Source organism: Metopolophium dirhodum, chromosome 1 (genome assembly GCF_019925205.1).
Source record: "Metopolophium dirhodum isolate CAU chromosome 1, ASM1992520v1, whole genome shotgun sequence".
Lineage (NCBI taxonomy): Eukaryota > Metazoa > Arthropoda > Insecta > Hemiptera > Aphididae > Metopolophium > Metopolophium dirhodum.
This window is the reverse complement of record NC_083560.1, coordinates 33386977-33408328: the sequence shown is the minus strand read 5'-3', so window position 1 is coordinate 33408328 and position 21352 is coordinate 33386977. Positions and strand designations below refer to the sequence as shown.

Genomic DNA, 21352 nt, shown 5'->3' with positions numbered 1-21352 from the left:
CATTTATATTTATGTATTGTTTTTTTTATTAAATAAATAAAAATATTTTTATACTACATTTTTTTTTTTCATGCGGCTAATTTATTTCTTATTGTACGACGTTCAGGGTCTTTCAAAATTACATCAAATATAACCTGCATGGTCTCGTTTAAACAGATATTGAGAGTTTGATCTTTCGACTTGTCCGATGTCGTCACCTTGACAGATGCCTCAGAGTGTCGCCACCTGCAACATAAATTAATTATTCTATCAGTTAAGCAGTGAATAAAAACTAATGATTTTTTTCATTTAGCAATAGTTTTTTAATTAAAAAATAAACCAAAGTCTAGTCTTTACCTTTCCTTTGTTGGGACGTTGTGTATATTCGCACACTTGTAATGTGTTATCGTCCAATAATCCGTTGGCTTTTCGTCAGGATTAAATTGGCTTTTGATGGTAGCCAAACCATCTCCCTGATGAAAAGTGACAGAATTAAAAATCTCTTCATCAAATTCTTCCGCCCGCAATTTCTCTTCGAGAATTTCTCTGTATGATGAACTCTAAAAAAAAAACAAATAAATAAATTCATGCCATAATCCATAACCTTAGAATATTAGATAAAGTATTAATATGATAAATTATTATTTATCTTACTGTTTTCATCTGTTTTTTTTTGTTTTTTTTGTCTACTGTTTTTTCAGCCCCTCTTTTTAACGATGTTTTGACCTGCTTTGAAGTAGAAGGCTTCATTTTTGTGTCCAGGGACTCAAATTCGTTCTATAAAACATAAACTAAGGTGAATAACTATAAATGTATGAGTGGCTTACAGCCGATCTCTAAAACAATATTGAGCAACGTTACAGTCACACTCTAATTATTATTTAATTTTAATATTATGTTTAAAATAAAGTTATAATCAACCACGAATTTATTATAACCATAGCGTTGAGTAGTTTTACGACTGACCTCCAATTTGCTTTAGTTATTAAAGTGATTCAATTACTAACCTCTGATCTGGAATCGATGATCGAAGTTCTGTAAGACATCTTGAAGCTGAATTGTTATAGATGAAGAAGAAGTTCTAGTTGCTGAATGTTGACTGTAATATTGCTGTTAATACGCTAGCCTTATATACTGTAATGTTTCCACTACCATAGCAACTTTGAAATGTGGAATATTCATAGCAATGTTCATTAAACCAGCCAACGCCCTTAATTTGACCTCTTATTAATATTAGTTTTATTCCGCCAACGGTCTTATACGACCTCCTATCGATATTAGTTTTTATTCGGACAACGCCCCAAAATTTGACCTAGCTATTTTTAAATGAATATTCCGGACTACGGTCAACACCAATACATACATTATATATTATAATTACTATTACTACAAAATAACTTAGTTGTTTTTAAAATTAATATTACATGAACAGGTCATACGATTTCTTCGAATAGAATGTAAGTTTTAAACGATAACTAGGAAAGTAGGAGATGATTCTTGACTATATAACGCAGCATTTGATAGTCAAACGATATCAGTCCAGCTTGTGTTCTCTACCAGCAACAACAAGCGGCAGTCATTCACCATCGAACATTGAAAATACTTCAATCCTACCAAGTTTACCAGTCCAGCATCGACATCATCAATAAGGATTCATCACTCAACATTGGAAAATACTTCAAACCTACATAGTTTACCAGTCCAACACCGGCATCATCAACAGTCATTCATCTCTAAACATTAGAAAATACTTTAATGTAAGTACCTATTTATTTCATTATTTATATATTTTTAAAAAAAAAATCATCTTATCGAATCTAAAACTCCACATCTTTACTAGTTTTTAAACGAAAAAATAATACACGATAGCAAAAAACATAACATAACATAAGCGTTTAGGGAAGTGGTTATAATGGACCGATATTCAATAGTTTTATCAGTAATTTTAATATTAAATGTACAAGGTTTGTGTAATTCCCTTAATACCTATATTTGCAGGATTGTCAGCACTTGGTAGTTTGATGTCTGGGGGTGCTAGTGTGTATAATGCTGTTCAAAATTCAAAAAGAAAAAAAGGTGGTGGTTTGAATTCAAACAATAATAAGTTAAGAAAAAAAAAAACTGATGCTCACGCTACCTGACAGACCGCTTTCGTCTCAAGATATTATAAAATATGTTGAAAAGTTGAAAATCAATCATTTCCGTGGAGTCTTTTCGCGTGATACTTTACCTAAAAAACCACATACGATTGAATGCGGTATATTAAACTTAGATATATCATCAGGTGACGGAAGTCATTGGGTAGCGTTTTATAAAAATAAGAACAAAGTTATATATTTTGATAGCTTTGGTGATTTACCTCCACCAATTGAATTACAGCATTATTTCAGACAGTTTAAAATAATATACAACTATTCTCAATATCAAGACTTCAATACATTCAACTGTGGTCATTTATGTCTTGAATTTTTACAATGTATGAATCTATCACATTAAGTTTGACTGGAAATTCAACTATATTATCTACAAATTATTTTCCATCTCTAAACGTTTACGAGGATTCGGAAATAGCTTTGTTATGTTTGCAAACATACAATTTATTTCCAAATATAAATTCAGCTAATAATCGGTTAGAGATAGAGGTTATTCCTTCAACAAGTAATAGATTTATCATAAAAACGTTTATATTTATTTTGGAAGAAGGATGTTATGAAATTGAAGATATTAACAACACAATTATGAAAGAGTTATTTCATTTTAATAATGAATTTAAAACACAGCTAAAATTCCACGTATCTATTGACCCCGTTGATTTTAGAACATACATTAAATGTAATGGAAGACTAAAGTTAAATATTTCAAACAGTATAGCATCTGTTTTTGGATTTGAAAAAAGAACCTATGAGCCAATGTATGAAGCTCATCGGTCGGGAAAAGCTGCTAATTTAAACACAATTAACTCTATAAAAGTAATGTGTAATATAGCACATGGATCATTCAGGAACCAGCTTTGAAGTCATTCGATATATGAGTTTTTCCCAAGCGGTAGAACAGGAACAAAGGTTATTCAATCCCCGTTAAACCTTATATATTACAAATTAAACAAAACAGATATTAATTTAATAACTGTACAGTTAGTTGATCAAAATAATAATCCGATCGATAACTTAAATGAGACATTGACAGTTGTTCTGCATATTAAACGTCACGAGTCTCATTATTAAATTTGTATCTCAGATTTCGGAATGTACGAGTCAGTTACTTTAAGTTTAACCGGGAACACAACCATATTATCTGCGAATTATTTTCCGTCTATAAACCTTTACGAAGACTCAGAAATAGCTTTGTTATGTTTGCAGACATTTAATTCATTCCCGAATATCAACAAAGATAATAATAAATTTGCTATACAAGTAGTTAACCATAATAATAATGATCGTGCGTGGTGTTATATTAAACTGGAAGAGGGATGTTATGAAATTAAAGATATTAAGCAACGGGTTATGGATCAAATAAATATTTATAATGAGAAATTCAAAGCCAAGTTAACATTTGACATTTCGGTTGATCCAAACGATTTTAGATCATATATAAAATGTAATGGAATACTTCACTTTGAAATTTTACATAGCATAGCACCTGTATTGGGTTTTGAAAAACGATAAATAAGCCAGAGTATGAATTTCATAGATCAGAAAAATCTGTGAATTTAAACACAATTAATTCTATAAAAGTAATGTGCAATATAGCTTAAGGATCATTCAGCAACCATCTTCAAAGTCATTCGATTTATGAGTTTTTTCCGAGTGAAAGGTCAGGATCGAAAGTAGTAGTCACCACCAAATTTAATATATTACAAATTGAATAAAACAAATATTGATACGATAACCGTTCAGCTAGTTGATAAAGATCATAATCGGATTGATAATTTTGGTGAGACATTGACAACTGTGTTACATATTAAACGTTACGGGTCTTGAGATGGGATTAAAATTCAATATAAACATGCTACTTCGAATCAGTTTAACTAGTCATAAGACTAATGTGCTAGCAGCAACATCAAATAAAAAAAAAAAATTGACGGTGAAAAATAAAAAAATTTTGCAATCTCTTGGTTATCAATTAAAGCAGAATGCCTGAAAGTGATATTTTAGATATAACTTCACAGTACGAAACGGATTCTAAAATTACGAAAATTGAATATCATTCATATACACCGTATACAACATCATTTAATAATAATGATGAAATACGTATATCAATCCAGCAAACGGATGTTTATCCATATCTACATGAAAGCTTTATTTTTTGGAAGGGATAGTTACTGATGCTACCAAAGTGAAACTATCTAATAACTCTTACCTCTTAGAAAGTGAAACTATCTAATATCTCTTACCTCTTCGAGCAAATACGATTGGAAATCAATGGGATAGAAGTAGATAGCACACGTGTCCTAGGAATTACTAGCTCGTTGAAAGGATACTTATCTGGTACACCAGAAAACTATAATTGTTATGAAAATTTTGGTTGGAATTTTAAAAACGCAACGCAATCGGAAAATGAGAAAGGCGAATTTAGTGCTTGCATACCATTGAAATATTGATTAGGTTTGTTTGAAGACTATAAAAGAATATTGGTTAATTCTAGATTGGAATTAATATTAACTCGAAGTCATAGCGATTTAAATGCTTTAAGTTTAAAAACTGGAGTAATTGCTTCTGAAGGTAAAGTCGTTATAAACAAAATAGTCTGGAAGGTCCCACATATAACAGTCGACGATGAAGAAAGGTTAAAATTATTAAAACTTATAGAAAAAGAAAAAAGTTTGTTTATTCCTTTTAGATCTTTTGAAACTTTTGAATACCCTGAACTCGGAACCACTAAAAAAGTTGTATGGAATTTGAAAACTGCTTCAAAATTAGAAAAACCACGATTTATCATAATTGGTTTACAAAAAGGACGTAAAAATATGTTATCAAAAGATTGTAGTATATTTGATCATTGTAATCTTACAAACGTCAAAGTATTTCTGAACTCAATAGCTTACCCATACGATAATTTGAATTTAGATTTTTTGAAAAATAATTTTACTATATTATATAATATGTATACATCGTTTCAAGAATCGTACTATGAAAAAAGTATTCGTAACCCGATATTGAGTCCTTCTACTTTTCTAGCAAACGCACAAATTATAGTTATCGACACTTCAAACAGAACGATTCAGCCACAGCCTCAGCAGTAGATGTTCAATTGGAAATTGAAGCTTCAGATTCGCTTGCAGGTGTAACTGCTTATTGCTTGTTAATTCATGATCGTATTGTAGAATATGTACCTTTTACTAGAGAAGTAAGAAAACTTGTGTAAATATATTAAGAATTAATTTATAACAATAAAAAAAATTTATAATTACATAATTTGTGTTCTGTACTTAAAATTATAATTCAGTTTTATAATAATGTTTGTTGGGAAAAAATAAAATTTGGTGTGTGTGCACGGTAAATATTTTTGAGTAAGGGGCAAAACCGATTTTTAGTGTGCAAACTCCCTGTAATTTTAAAATACGGTAAATATTTTGTGTAAGGGGAGAATTCGTGGACAAAAAATATGAAATCTCCCTGTAAAATGCTATACAATAAATATTTTTGTGTGAGGGGCAAATAGGTGGACAACGAGTGTGAAATCTCCCCGTGATTTTTATCACGGTAAAATCATTGTGTTCAAGGGGGACATCCTCGCTTGAACGTTGCGAAATTACCGCGGTGAAAAAAAAAAAAGACTGTGAATATACAAATGTATACTACTTTTATTTTTAACTTGTTCTATCGATTCATCCGAAGAACTACTTTCAATATCTGAATTACCCGATTCTTTATTCATAAATATTCAATAATTACCGATAGACCGATAACTGATACGTTAAATTTGCACATGGTTACATCATCAAACCTGATAAAGGGGACGAGATAAATACACAGGCACACACACCGACGTGTACAGAAGTATACCTTAAAATAAAACTTATTACTAGCCGCCAACCAAAATCCAACGCGATAACGACCAACCCCTCCGGTGATCATGATGTTCGACAACTCCGTTAACATCAGTGACGACAGAATACGACACACACGCAAACAGACTTAGGTCTCTCCATAGACACGGGCGCACAGCACAAAATCAATCAGCGCATATTATGTTGGACACAATACATGGGTTGTTACCAGGGACATTCCTGAAAATACACGCAGGAAACAGTGGTTCTTGGACAGTATACTATTTACAAACATGGCCGGTACTTTCATAGACGTACTAAGAACAATATCACCTGCATATATAATATTATGTATCCATCCAATATTGAACTTTTAGAACCGTTTTTACTTGGACCCGTAGTAGTGCAAACACTATGATATACACGTGAAGTGTCACCTACTACCTATGTGTCATGTTTCTATTATGTCTTTTTTTCCTCTTTTAAATTACTTATAGTCATAATTAAAATCCTGGAAAGGTCACCATCTGTGACAACTCGAATGATATTGCTCGTGACCCGAGAGTCATGTGATCGAGTCAAGTCGCCAACCACGAGTCGAGACCCCAAAGGTTGGAGCGCCGTGGATTTTATATATTTTGTATTACCAGAAATGAGGAAATCTTAACAATAATAATACGCTAAGAAAACATGAAAACTACTTCGTGTAAAACATTTATATGTTATATAAAATCCACGGCGCTCCGACCTTTTGGGGTCTCGGCTCGTGGTTGGTGACCTGACTCGACCACATGACTCTCGGGTCATGAGTAATATGTTGTCGAAAAATATTAACGTTTTAGAAAATACTTTATTTACAGAATTGTAGTAAATCATCGCTACAAATCATCGTTAGCTTACAAATTAGAGTGAATCGGCCTATTATGAAAATGTAATGTCTTACCATTATCTGTGTTTGTGTGTGGATTATTTATGACCCGAGGGAGTTTACTAGTTTTATAAATTGGGAGAGTTTACCACCACCCATCAATTTGAGTTACTAAATATTTGGTAACCCCATTTCTTAGATTACTGGCAATCAAACTTTGCTCAACGCTGAATAATACACCGCTTGCGTATATTTATATAATATATTATATATAGGTAGGTATATCGTATTTATGTATGAGTATTCGTATCGGATTAAATTGCTCCGTGGAAGGCGACTTCCAATGTAAATTGTATTACAATATTATCAATTCGACCTTTATGGTTTTGAATGGTTAGACGTAAATAGGTGATATTAATATTATATCGAAACCTCGATAATCATTATATCGGTTTTATGAACGGGTACCTAGCATGCATAAATCGATTATTTCAAATCTGCGTGCTATGGAAACTTGAGTTAGTCAATTATATCACAGATGTAACGATGCCTCATAAGCCGTATATCTAATATTACCTCAGTCCGCTCTGAGTAAGATCAATATATTTAATAAACACGTATTTTTTGGCAATACATTTAATAATACAAAAAACGATAACGTATAATCATACGTTATACAAATACATAAAATATTTATAACATAGAATATATAAACATTAAAATGAACAATGAAAACAATATACATCGCAGGTACCTATGTGTATTGTAATATTAGGTACAGTTAAACATTTAAATGCAACAATTGATTTTTTTTTGATTTTTTAAGTTTTTGAAAAAATTACCTATATTATCATACTACCTATATATGCATTATACCTACCTATATGGCTATTTTCAAGTTTATTGCTTCATTGAAATGTTTACTATGTACATACCTATTATAGACATTACACTTCATTCATCGAGTTTGAGTTTTTTTTCTAATATCCTGTGTTTGAAATTTTCTCCTGGCTCCTGAGCATTCGTCACATCAATGCCCAAATTCAATTCAGTTGTAATTTTGCCATACTTTTCCCAGTAAACACAGCACGTATAATATACGGGTATATTAAGGATAATGTTGGTGTATATATATACGTAATTAATATTCGTATAATATACGTTAATAATACGTGTATCATTGGTCGGTCGATTTTACGTGTAAGGATATACGAATATATTAGGTTTAAAATACGTTGAAGCATATTCGTATATTTTCCGTGGTAAAACTTCGTATAATATACGTTAATAATACGTGTATTATTGGTCAGTCGAACTTAAATCGATTTACGTGTAAGGATATACGAATATATTAGGTTTAAAATACGTTGATGCATATTTGTATATTTTCCGTGGTATAACTTCGTATAATATACGTTAATAATACGTGTATTATTGGTCGGTCGAACTTAAATCGATTTACGTGTAAGGATAACGAATATATTAGGTTTAAAATACGTCGATGCATATTCGTATATTTTCAGTGGTAAAACTGCGTATAATTAACGTCGATCATTCGTATATTATTGGTCGGTCGAACTTAAATCGTTTTACGTTGAAGAATATACGAATATATTGGGTTTAAAATACGTTGATCGTTGATGCATAATATTCTTATACTGATTAATGTAATAATAATAATATAGGTATCTATAATATATTATAATAGTACATACTATAATATAAGATTTTGTTGTGAGTTTTTACCTAATACATAATAAAATGTATCTTTTTTAATTTGATTACCTACAAATCCCTATAATATTTTAGTCATCCTCACTATTTTAATTTAAAATTAACATTATAATCATATTATGTATTGCTATTTCAAGGTTGAAAATTGATATTGATTTTTAGTGCCTTCTTTTTGTGGTAGCTTTAAATATTGAAATACCTATGTTAAATATGTTTGATAACTCTATATATGTCTCCAAAATAAAATTAGTTAAACTAATTGATCAAAGGCCAGGGGTAATTTAACTAATAGGCTTAATAGGCTACAGCCTAGGGTGCAAAACGGCCAGGGTTATGGTAATTATCTGTGTTTGTGTGTGGATTATTTATGACCCGAGGGAGTTTACTAGTTTTATAAATTGGGAGAGTTTACCACCACCCATCAATTTGAGTTACTAAATATTTGGTAACCCCATTTCTTAGATTACTGGCAATCAAACTTTGCTCAACGCTGAATAATACACCGATTGCGTATATTTATATAATATATTATATATAGGTAGGTATATCGTATTTATGTATGAGTATTCGTATCGGATTAAATTGCTCCGTGGAAGGCGACTTCCAATGTAAATTGTATTACAATATTATCAATTCGACCTTTATGGTTTTGAATGGTTAGACGTAAATAGGTGATATTAATATTATATCGAAACCTCGATAATCATTATATCGGTTTTATGAACGGGTACCTAGCATGCATAAATCGATTATTTCAAATCTGCGTGCTATGGAAACTTGAGTTAGTCAATTATATCACAGATGTAACGATGCCTCATAAGCCGTATATCTAATATTACCTCAGTCCGCTCTGAGTAAGATCAATATATTTAATAAACACGTATTTTTTGGCAATACATTTAATAATACAAAAAAATTGAAGCTTCAGATTCGCTTGCAGGTGTAACTGCTTATTGCTTGTTAATTCATGATCGTATTGTAGAATATGTACCTTTTACTAGAGAAGTAAGAAAACTTGTGTAAATATATTAAGAATTAATTTATAACAATAAAAAAAATTTATAATTACATAATTTGTGTTCTGTACTTAAAATTATAATTCAGTTTTATAATAATGTTTGTTGGGAAAAAATAAAATTTGGTGTGTGCACGGTAAATATTTTTGAGTAAGGGGCAAAACCGATTTTTAGTGTGCAAACTCCCTGTAATTTTAAAATACGGTAAATATTTTGTGTAAGGGGAGAATTCGTGGACAAAAAATATGAAATCTCCCTGTAAAATGCTATACAATAAATATTTTTGTGTGAGGGGCAAATAGGTGGACAACGAGTGTGAAATCTCCCCGTGATTTTTATCACGGTAAAATCATTGTGTTCAAGGGGGACATCCTCGCTTGAACGTTGCGAAATTACCGCGGTGAAAAAAAAAAAAGACTGTTAACATACAAATGTATACTACTAATAAAAAATTAGGAAAAGAAGTAATAAGAAAAAATAGGACAATAAAAGAGGAATTTTTAATAGATACTACAGAGATAATAGAAGATATAGACGACGTTACTTGAAAAAATTATTTTAGGACTTTAAGTCAAACAGAAGAGTTAGGTAAGGTACTTACCCCACAGAAAAGTGTAAAACAAAAATTATCGGGTAGATCAGGTTCTAGATCTGATCCAGGTGTAAAACACGTTAATTTAAAACAAATAACTAGGAAAAAAGTAGCAAACATAAAATATAAGATGGATTTAGATAAAGCAGTTTCTATGATTCCAATTTGCACGGGTAAAAAAGACGTAGCAGAATTTATAAATACATGTGAGATAGCACTCAACGATATTGCGGAGATAGACAAACAACTATTGTTAAAAATTATAACTTCTAAATTAGCGGGAAATGCTTTGTAAGTAACTAAGTATCGCACGTTAGATTCTTGGGAAGCAATAAAATCAATTTTACAAGGGGTATTCGAGCATAAAATTTCGGAAAGGGCTTTATCAATAGGTTTAAACACGGCACGTATGGCAGAAGGGGAAAGCGTAGCGAAATTTGCGAATAGAATCGAAGAATTATATTACAAATTATGTGCAGCTAGTACCGTAGGGTTGAACAAAGCTGAGGAAACTGTAGTGAAAAACCAAACGAAGAAACAGGCTATGATTATATTTATGACGGGGTTACCCGTATAATCACTTATATAAAGTACTGAAAGCAAGAATTCCTAAATCCTTAGAGGAGTGTTGTTACGGAATAAACGAAATAAAAGGGTTTTTATCAAAACCAACAAATACAACGAAATGACAGGTTAAAACTGAACATGTGACAGATGAAAACCGCACCAAGGAAACGCAAACGGCAATACAATGATGTGGTGTTCATCTGTCATAACCAAACGCGCGGGCCAATCAGCGACTGACTAAGTTATCAGAAAGGGTATATATACCGGACGATCTCGATAACTTAGTCAGTATAACCAACTCGTCAACTGGTCAAAACAGGCCAAATACTTAGGCGTCACGATTGGACGTAAACTTACATTCAACCAACACATTCAAGACGTAACCAAAAAAGCTACCCGCGTCCGTGGTATGCTTTACCCCTTACTTAACCGTACTAGTCCCGTTCCGCTGAAAACAAAACTTAACATACTTGTACGTGACCCCTAAACTTACATATGCTGGCTCTTCCTGGGCACCCTTTATCGGCCCCTCCCATTGGAGACGTATTGAATCCGTCCAAAACATCGGCATACGCACGATAACTGGTATGCCCACTATCGTTAGAAACTCAGCCCTTTTAAAATCAGCCAACTTCAAATCTATCCAAAATTCCATTTGCTCTCAATCAAAAACAATGTTCTACAAAAACTCTTTTTCCGAATACGATCATATCCGCCTCTTAGGTAAAACCCACTCCCCTCCAACCACCAAACGTTTACTCAAACCATACCCATTAAATTGGACTGACTAACATACCTGAACCTACAAATCAACCCCAAAATCCATCCACTAGTAGAGGCACAAGCCTGGAATAGTAAACGGCATAGCCACCCCTCCCAAGCAAAGCAAAGCAACTTAGTCAGTCCATTTTCATTCCTTCAAACTATCAACATATACCAAAAACGTTCAGATAGAAAAAGGACCAGGACCAGAAACACCAGCCACCGACGACAGACGATATTACCGCTCCACGGTCGCAAGAAGCATCCAGCCGACGAACACCGACGACCGCGCCACGCAACGGCAGCAAGCGACGCCCCGCCACAGAAGGCCGACTACAACGCTGCTACCCGACGGTAAGTGTCGTTTAGCCGCCGACCAAAGACGAACACGCCGTTTCCCGGCTACCAGTGCGTCCAACCGCCGACGACTGACGACACGTCGGTCCTCGACCGCAAGCATTACTCAGCCGACGAATACCGACGACCGCACCGCTCTTAGACATGAGACCGGTATAAACCGCCGGCCAACGCCTCCGACACCATCAGTGCCAGTTAACCACGTGACTGCCGCTCCACGGCATAGGACCCGTGTCAATCGATTTGTGCAGTGACAACGCCGGCCAATCCATAACCGCCGTTCATATCCCGGGCCTACAGGATTACCGGACAAACCGACAACTCACGGCGCTGCAGCATCAAAAGGCCCTTGTCAGGGCCAACACATACCCAACCTCGGCACTTATTTAAGTTGTCCGATCCGAGTCTGGTTCGTCGCCGGAGTGCCGCTTAACTAAGTTTGCACCGACGACGGCCGTCTCCCCGGCCAACCATTTTATTGTAAATACATCGTATAAACCATAGCCCGTTGTATAGATAGGGTCCGGCAGTCGCCCGACCAGCACCCAAGCACCACTGATTGTGCCTACCCACTTAATTAAGTCTGGTCGGCATAAATCGACGCTTTACTCGTCCCATTATTGTAAATATCATGATTAATTCACATAGCAATAGAGAGAATTGATTACCATAAATACAACCGTTGTTCTTTATTCACGACGCGGGTCGTCCAATCGGACGCACCGTATCAGTGTATACAAATGGCTCTTGACGAAGAAATCGAATATTATTCTTGGATGAGTATAGAACATTTGCAGAATAATGCGGAAAGTCAAAGTTTTAGTAAAAACAAAAATCAGGGCGTAAATGGGGATAATACAAAGCAACAGAATAATAATGATAAAAATAATACACTGTACCGCAATAATAACGGGCATATGAATCAAAAAGGCAGAAGTAATAATTTAAATAATCGAAATGGTTATAATTACGGATACAATAAATTCAATAAAAATATTAATCGTGGAGGATACAATAATTTTAATAATAATAATCGTAACGGATACAGTAATTTTGATAATAATAATCGTAACGGATACAGTAATCATACAGGATACAGTAATTCAAATAATCGCGGCGGATATAGTAACAATTATAGACAAAATTATCACAAAAATAATAATCAGCGAAATATTTTTGGTAATAATCAGAATAGAAGTAACACTGGTTGTTACACGTGAAAAGAGAAAACGAAAACAGTGTATGCTTTATTTTAAAACCACGTTCGGAGACAGTAGTTGAAATAGATATCGCAAACAAAGCAATGAATAATAAAAATATATTAATTAATAAACAAGAATTATCACCAGATGTATATTGCGCGAATATTTATAATACAGTTAGGAACGGAAAAATAACGATAAGTGTGTTGAATATATCGGAAGTAACGCAAAGTATCAGTGTAGGTCAAGTTCGTAAAATATCATACGAGGATGACATAGTAGCACACATCGATAACGTAGCATATAACAACAAAATTGACATTGACCGCGCGAGCAAAATAAAAACATTGATTAGGACGGAGCATTTGAATATTGATGAACGAAAATCAATAATAAGAATTTGTGAAAATTACGCAGATATTTTTCATATAGAGGGGGATAATCTTACGTATACAACGGAAGCAGAACATGTAATAAAAGTACCTAAGGATTTAAAACCAATTTATAAAAAACCGTACCGTTTACCGTTTTCACAACATGACGAAATAGAACGACAAATAGGTCAAATGATGAAAGACGAAATTATAGAGAGATCAATGAGTCCTTTTAATGCACCTCTAATACTAGTAAAGAAGAAGGAGGATGCCTCGGCAAAACAAAAGTTCGGAATAGTTATAGATTTTAGAGCACTTAATGAAGTAACTTTAAATGAATTTCACCCATTACCAAATATTACGGAAATCTTAGACCAATTGGGGCAATGCCAACTGTTTAGTCTATTAGATTTAAAGTCAGGTTATTTTCAAGTTCCATTATCAAAAGATTCAAAGGAGCTTACAGCATTTTCCACGGGACAAGGTCATTATCAATTTAAACGTTTAGTTATGGGTTTAAGCTCAGCTCCGGCAACATTTCAAAAAATGATGACGAATGTTTTGTCAGGGTTGATAGGAATTAAATGTCTAGTTTATTTGGATGACATAATAGTATATGCAAAGAACTTAAAAGATCATAATGATAAATTAATTAACGTATTTGAACGATTACGTATTCATAATCTAAAAATAGAACCAGATAAATGTAGCTTTTTACAGCGGGAATGTTTATTTCTAGGCCATGTAATTACAGATGAGGGTATACAACCAGATAAAAAGAAAGTTGAAGCTGTTATGCATTTTCCAGCGCCTAAGAACGTTAAGCAAATAAAAAGTTTTTTAGGTCTTAGTGGATATTATCGTAAATTCATAGAAAATTATAGTGCTATAGCTAATCCAATGGTGAAACTATTGAGAAAAGACGTAAAATTTAATTGGGATGAAAATTTTCAGAAAGCTTTTGATAAATTAAAAGAAATACTATGTTCAGAACCAATTTTGCAATATCCCGATTTTAGAAAACAGTTTATACTTACGACAGATGCTAGTGGTAAAGCATTAGGAGCAATTTTATCTCAAGGTACAGTAGGATCGGCTTTACCAATAGCTTATAGTTCAAGAACCTTAAATAAAGCAGAATGTAATTATTCAGCTACAGAATTAGAATCTTTCACTCTAGACTGGTCTAAAATAAAAATTGAAACATGCAGAGACAGAATTCTCGCCAAGGTATTAAACGCAGTCAAAACAGGAGAATGGAACAGTGATTTTTCCAACAAATTAGAACTTAAATCTTATAATTCACGAAAAACTCAAATCTCAATGGAACAAGGATGCCTATTATGGGGTTACCGTTTTATTATACCAGCTAAATTTCGAAATAATATACTAAGCGAACTTCATTCATGCCACATTGGTTCTTCTAGTATGAAAAGTTTAGCGAGATCATATTTTTGGTGGCCAGGAATGGATAAGGAAATCGAAAATATTACGCAAAATTGCGACAATTGTCTTAACGTTAGGCAAAATCCACCAAAATCTATTATATCTCCTTGGAAGTGGCCAGAAAAATCGTGGACTAGAGTGCATTGCGATTTTCTCGGACCATTTCAAGATAAACATTTTTTTTGTCATAGTTGACGCAACCACAAAATGGTTAGAAGTATTTCAAGTAAATTCCATGACAGCAGAAATTGTCATTCAAAAATTTTCAGAAACTATAGCACGATTTGGCATTCCAAAAACAATTACATCAGACGGCGCAAAATGTTTCACAGATTTTGAATTTCAAGCATATTGCAAAAATCTAGGTATTAGGCATATGACAGGTGCACCATTTCACCCAGAATCGAACGGCTGTGCTGAATCGGCAGTCAAAACAGTAAAAAATTTCTTTAAAAAATGCTCCACTGCACAATCCCAATTAAATAAATTTCTCTTGATGTATCGTAATACACCTCTGTCGTGTATGCACTTTTCAGTGATACACCTCTACCGACACTTGAGTAACCAAAATACCATAAATTAACCGGTTACAGTTTGGCTCTCTAGACGTCGATATCGCTACCTTACTGTTTGGCCTTTCAATCCTCAACGACCATAAATTAACCGGTTTCAGATCGGATTGAAAGGATACAATTAACGTAGGACTACCTTCACCGTTTGCACTTTAAATCATCAACGACCATAAATTAACCGGTTTCAGATCAGATTTAAAGCGTACGTAGAATCGTGTGGCTACTCAAATAAAACATATAATTTTCGGGTCGGAAACACTTTTATTAAAATATAAAACAAACATAAATAATTCAATAATTATTTAAAATACTTAGTCTATACCACGGCTGCCGAATCACTCACACAATAGTAGTACCCACGTCCTCGCCGTAATACCAGCGACAACGGGACTCTCTGTGCCTTCGCGTACGGCGGTGTTATATAGTAATATAATTATTGCTGCCTCAGCACATCTTGCCTCATTGGCCTGACCTATGTCAACAATTTATAATAAAATGTTCCCACCTATGTTATGTGTGCATTATAGTGACGACTGTTTACAATATACGACAGTCCCCGTTGTTTTTTTAAAAAAATGCCCTCATTTTTAAGACTATATAAGTATAAATTATTTTAAAGATTCTTACATGCTATATATTTTATACAATTCTAAAATTCCCTTTTATCCCCCTTTTTTTTTTTTTTTTACAATAGATGTGATTATAATTAAGTTTAAAGTGAAAAAAAAAAAATATATAAATGATATGAGGTGACTTAAACCTAAACATTGTGTATTTATATAATATAATCTATACTTAATATTATGTTTTTTTTTGTTATTTTACGTAGTTATATGAACGGAAAGGAAGTAGGATTATCTAAGGACAATTGATTTTTATTAGGAGTCTGTTTGGAATTGAGTTTGGATAAACGTTACAATTTTTTCAAACCCATCCCTGATTTTTTCGTTTATTATTTGATTCTTTTTTGCTGCTTCTGCTTCTTTTTTTTGTTTTCTGCGATGTTTATTTATGTTAAATGGTTTTTCATTATTTTTAATTTTGTGTAAGTTGAATTCCACCTTTTTAATTGATTTCTTTAGATTTTTTATTGTTTTTATTTGGTCGTCTGCCATCTGAAACGAGTGTCATGGTATTGGTCTTTGATTATATTGAGTATCTATTTTTGTGATGAAATAATTGTAGCACATCCTTGCATATGAATATTTTGACCTTAAGAGTGCATGTTTATAATTTCTATCTGGTTTGTTGTATAATTGTAAGGAAATGGAAGTAATGATTGGGAAAAGGAAAAATATAAATATAAAATAATATAAATACAAGTTGGGTATCTGTTGATTGTAGGTGTTGTTGGTTTTTCTTTGTTTTTTTTTTTTTTTTGGTGTGTGTTTGTTAGCGATGCGTTTTTCCATCTTTATGTGTTAGTATTACATTTTTTTTTTTTTTACATATTGTGTGTTAGTAATCTTACTACTTAATAGTTTGAAAGTAGTGTTTTATTTTCGCCTATTAGTTATTTAAAGCCTGGCTGGGATTGGTGGGGGATTAAACAATAATTCTATTTTAATTAAGATTGGGAATATCTTATAACAAATAAACCCGACAATTATTGTAAGTATTGTAAGCCATGAAAAATAAATGATGTCTCCCCAAAAATCGTCTATGAATGACTGTGGTATTTTCTTTAAAATTATGGCATTAAAATATTTTTCAGGGTTTTTAATTTGCTTGGTAATGTGAAAATTTGGTATTTCAGATTTCCAATTTGTATTTAATATCTCAGTTATATTGGTAAAATACATTTCTTCTTTTTTTTCTTCATTGTCGATTTTTAGCGATATTATGTTAGTCCAAGATATTGGTAAGATCCTTTTCATTTTGAATATGTTAAAATTGTTTGTTTCACATGGGTACATTTTTGGGATAATAGTTTTTGTGTTATGCTTAAGTTCGTAATTACACGGGAGGTATATTTTTATAAGACCGGGGTGATTATAATTAATTTTTAATTTCTCCGTTCGTATCTTATTGTTTTTATTATTGTATATTTTTAATAATAACGTGGGTTGCGGGTTTGTTATCGCGAATATATTTATCCCAATTTGCTTAATAATTATTGTATCATCTTTGCGTTGTTTCACACATTGGAAATAGCAATATTCATTAATTACATTTAGTGGTTCATTTTTGAATATAGATTCTACACATCTTGGGGAAAGTGTAATATCAGAAGAAAATCTAGGTATAGGTATATAACACAAGTTTGTAACCGGTGGGTCACAGTGTTGTAGCCCTACACCTGTTATCACTCTGTGATCATTGTTATTGGAGTTAATAGCGATATATGTTTTTTCGGAAAAAATTAAGCAAATAGATTCCTCAAATTTGAAATGAATTGGTATATATTGAAATAGTTTCCATTTTGCCATATTTTCCTGGATTGGAATTTTTATTTTAATTAAAATTTGATTTTTTGAAAATTGGCACTCTGTAATTGGCAAGTTGTAGTAAGTGGGTATGTTTTTAATAGGAATTACCAGTTCATAACCGTCTTTTAATAATACTTCAGATAATTTGATTAAGTCATTTTGCAGTATATTTGGTTTTATTATTCTAGTTGGGATTTTATGTAGTTTACAGTGTAAATGATTGCTCGACTCTTTTTCATAATTAGTGAATTTTGACATTATAGTTATTAAGCTAAATATGATTTCCTGAACGCCCTATATTGAATTTTGTTGGTTATTTTTTCCTTGCATATCTTTATCTTTTTCTTCTTTAACAAATTCCATAAATGAATTTTTTAAGGTTTCTAAATTGTTGTTATTGTTTTTTGTATATTTATTTATTTCTGAGGTTATATTTATTAAGTCCCGGTGATCGGAAACAAAGGCATCTTTGAATCTTTTTATTTGTGTATTTAATAGTTCTTCGTTAGTATAAAATTGTTTTAATTGCTTTTCAGTGGCCACGTTACAACAAAAATGGTATAAATTGCCTGATAATTGTATTCCCCTTTTTGATCGTTTATTATCATTATTGAATTCTTTTATTAATCTATCTGACATGTCGAATGAGTTTTCCTCTATATTTTCATTTACATTTTTTAATAAGCTTAATATTTGTTGAGTTATTTTACAGTAATTTGAATTTTTGTTTAAACAGTATTTTCCTATTTGCCAGACATCGTTATTTGTTTCTTCATCGTTTTTAATTTCTTGGGTGTATATTAAAGGTATGCTTTTGTCGTACATAACTGCTTCCTGTACTTCGTCGAAAAATGCACCTGATGACACTGTTATATCCATAACCTCCTCTGTCATCACATACGCCAATATTAGTGTTAAGAGAAATAGCTTAAACATGGTCATCTAAAACAGCATAAGGTTGTCGTGTAATCATTGTTAATTATTCTTATTATTATGATATTTTTATTCGATGCGTATATATTTTTTATATTAATTTTTCTTCGGACTATAACTTATTTGAGCAATATCAGCAATATTAGTTTTATTATTATTATTATATTATTTTTTATTTTTATTGCTATCTTTATTTTTTTGTATATTTTAATGTATGTGTGAATATAACTAAAAAACACGTAATATATTACGATGTTTAGACAAAATTATGATACTTATAATAATGTTACAATAAAATCGAGATTAAAATATATTAATTAGGTTTTATAGTCATCATAGTATAACTGTATACTTGTATAGTACTTAGGTATTTACTTATCTTATTCTAGTTGACATTTTATGTAATAATAGGTTGCTACCAGGGCCTTCTTTTTTATATTTGTCTATATGATTAATTTGGCCTTTCATGATAAGGTTTTATTCTATTCACATGAAAAGTGTCTATGGTTTTTTTTCCTTTTAAAATTAAATCTACTTTGTAGTTTACGTCAGATATTTTTTCAATAATAGTAAAAGGGCCTCTATATTTATATGCTAGTTTCTTTGTTTTATTCTTTTCGTTGAAATCAAATTGTATCAAGACTTTTTGTCCTGGTTCGAAATTAATATTTTTGTGACTCATGTCATAATGTTTTTTCTGAACAGCTTGTTCTTTTTCGACAATTTTGGGAATAGTATCTCTAATGTTTTGAAGCTGATTTAATGCTTTAGAAAAGTCAAACAATTCGTCGTCTATAGTTAATTTGTTATCTATAGGCTGACTTGCTTCCATACCGTGGAGTAAATAAAATGGGCTTACTTTTAATCTCGAACTTGGGCTTGAATTATAAGCAAAAACAATCATTTTGTAATATAATGACCAGTCTTTTTGATTTTCGTTAACGTAATGTGATAAACTATTACAGATAATTTTGTTCATACGTTCGGTCATACCTTGGGTCTGTGGGTGATACGAGCTAGAGAAAATTTGCGTAATACCTAATTTTTTACACGCATAACCTACCTCTTTATTTTTGAAATGTGTGCCCCTATCGCTACAAAAATATTTAGGTACTCCGTAAGATGTTATTAAGTCCATTAGGAAATTTATTGTTGCTGCTCCGTCTGCATTTGTAACCGCCTTTGCGAAAGCCATTTTTGTGGCATTACAGGTAGCTACAATGAGGTATTTTTTCCCTCTAGAAGTGGGTAATGGTCCTAAATAATCAAATGTTAGTCTCTGCAGTGGCTTTCCAGATAGTAAGGGTATTGGTTGTAGCAAACCGTGGTCTTTGCCTGTTGGATTTTTAATCATTTGACAAGAAATGCATGTTTTTATAAAATTTGTTGTATCTTTTATTATGGTGGGCCAATAATATTTTTGTTTTAGTTTTGCTAGTGTTTTAGTGATACCGAAATGTGCTGATAGCACTGATTCGTGATAAGATTTTAATATCGCATTAATTAATGTTTTTGGTACTACCAACAAATGTTATATTCCGTTAGGCGACCAATCTTTAAAAAATAAAATATCATTTTTGATTAAAAACTGTCTCGACTTTCTTTTAAGTTTGGAGTTATTATTTCCGTTTATTGCAGAAATTATATCTATGCAAAATTCATCTTTTGATTGATTTTCTTTGAGTTTTTCCAAATTTAATAAATCAATATTTGGGTCCTCTTTATTATTTACTTCTAAAATATCTTTAACTAGCAATGTGTTTACTGGGTAACGAGACAAACAATCAGCCGCTTGATTGCAGAGGCCAGGGCGGTGTTTTATTTCTATATCAAATTCTAAAAGCTTAAAGATAAATTTTGTTATGCGTGATGAAGGATTCTTCATTGTTTGGTAATATTGTAGACTTGAATGGTCGCTAAATACGATTACTTTTCTCCCTAATAGGTATTCCTTAAAATAGTTTACCGAGAACACCACTGCTGACATTTCTAATTCCGTAGTGGTAAAATTTTTTTCGCCGCCTTTTAGTTTCCTGGACGCGTATCCTTAGGGTGTCGTTTCCCGTTGTTGTCGCTTTGTTCTAGTATTCCTGATAGCCCTTCTAACGACGCATCTGTAGTTACGAAAACGGGATATCCGTCCTCAAAATGTGCGAGTACTGGTGCAGTGATAATAGCGTTTTTTAATGTATTAAAGGCGTTATATTGAGATTGGTCCCAATGAAATTTATGGGCTGTTTTTGTCAGGTCAGTTAAGGGGCTAGCGATCTTTGCAAAATTTTTGATATACTTTCTATAGTAGCTTGTGAGTCCTACAAATGCTCGTACGTCTTTTACTTTTCTGGGTATGGGGAAATTTGTTATCGCCCTAATATTTTTATCTAGTGGTTTTATTCCTTTATTGGATACTTTATGTCCTAGTAATTCTATTTTGGTGCCTAATATTGTGCATTTGTTCGTTTTTAATTTTAATCCTGCTTCGTCCAGTCTAATAAATATTTCCTCTAGTCTGCTCAGTGCTTCTTCGAA

The 21352-nt window shown here is 32.3% G+C and overlaps 1 protein-coding gene across 1 annotated transcript; it reads right to left on the bottom strand.

The window, feature by feature from the left end:
- Positions 1-68: 68 nt before the first annotated feature.
- On the bottom strand, positions 69-1025 carry LOC132936699 (uncharacterized). The gene is made up of 4 exons (XM_061003463.1): positions 987-1025; positions 634-756; positions 337-539; positions 69-225 (listed from the first exon to the last, which is right to left on the bottom strand). The coding sequence occupies exons 1-4, from the start codon at positions 1023-1025 to the stop codon at positions 69-71; spliced, it is 522 nt and encodes a 173-aa protein (XP_060859446.1).
- Positions 1026-21352: the final 20327 nt, after the last annotated feature.

Bases quoted from the DNA above. Each gene is read 5' to 3' on its own strand.
- LOC132936699 (XM_061003463.1), bottom strand. From the start codon at position 1,025: ATGTCTTACAGAACTTCGATCATCGATTCCAGATCAGAG. The intron at 540-633 runs GTAAGATAAATA...TTTTTTTTTTAG, and splicing joins AAAAAAAACAGATGAAAACA to AGTTCATCATACAGAGAAAT. The intron at 226-336 runs GTAAAGACTAGA...TTTATGTTGCAG, and splicing joins AACGTCCCAACAAAGGAAAG to GTGGCGACACTCTGAGGCAT.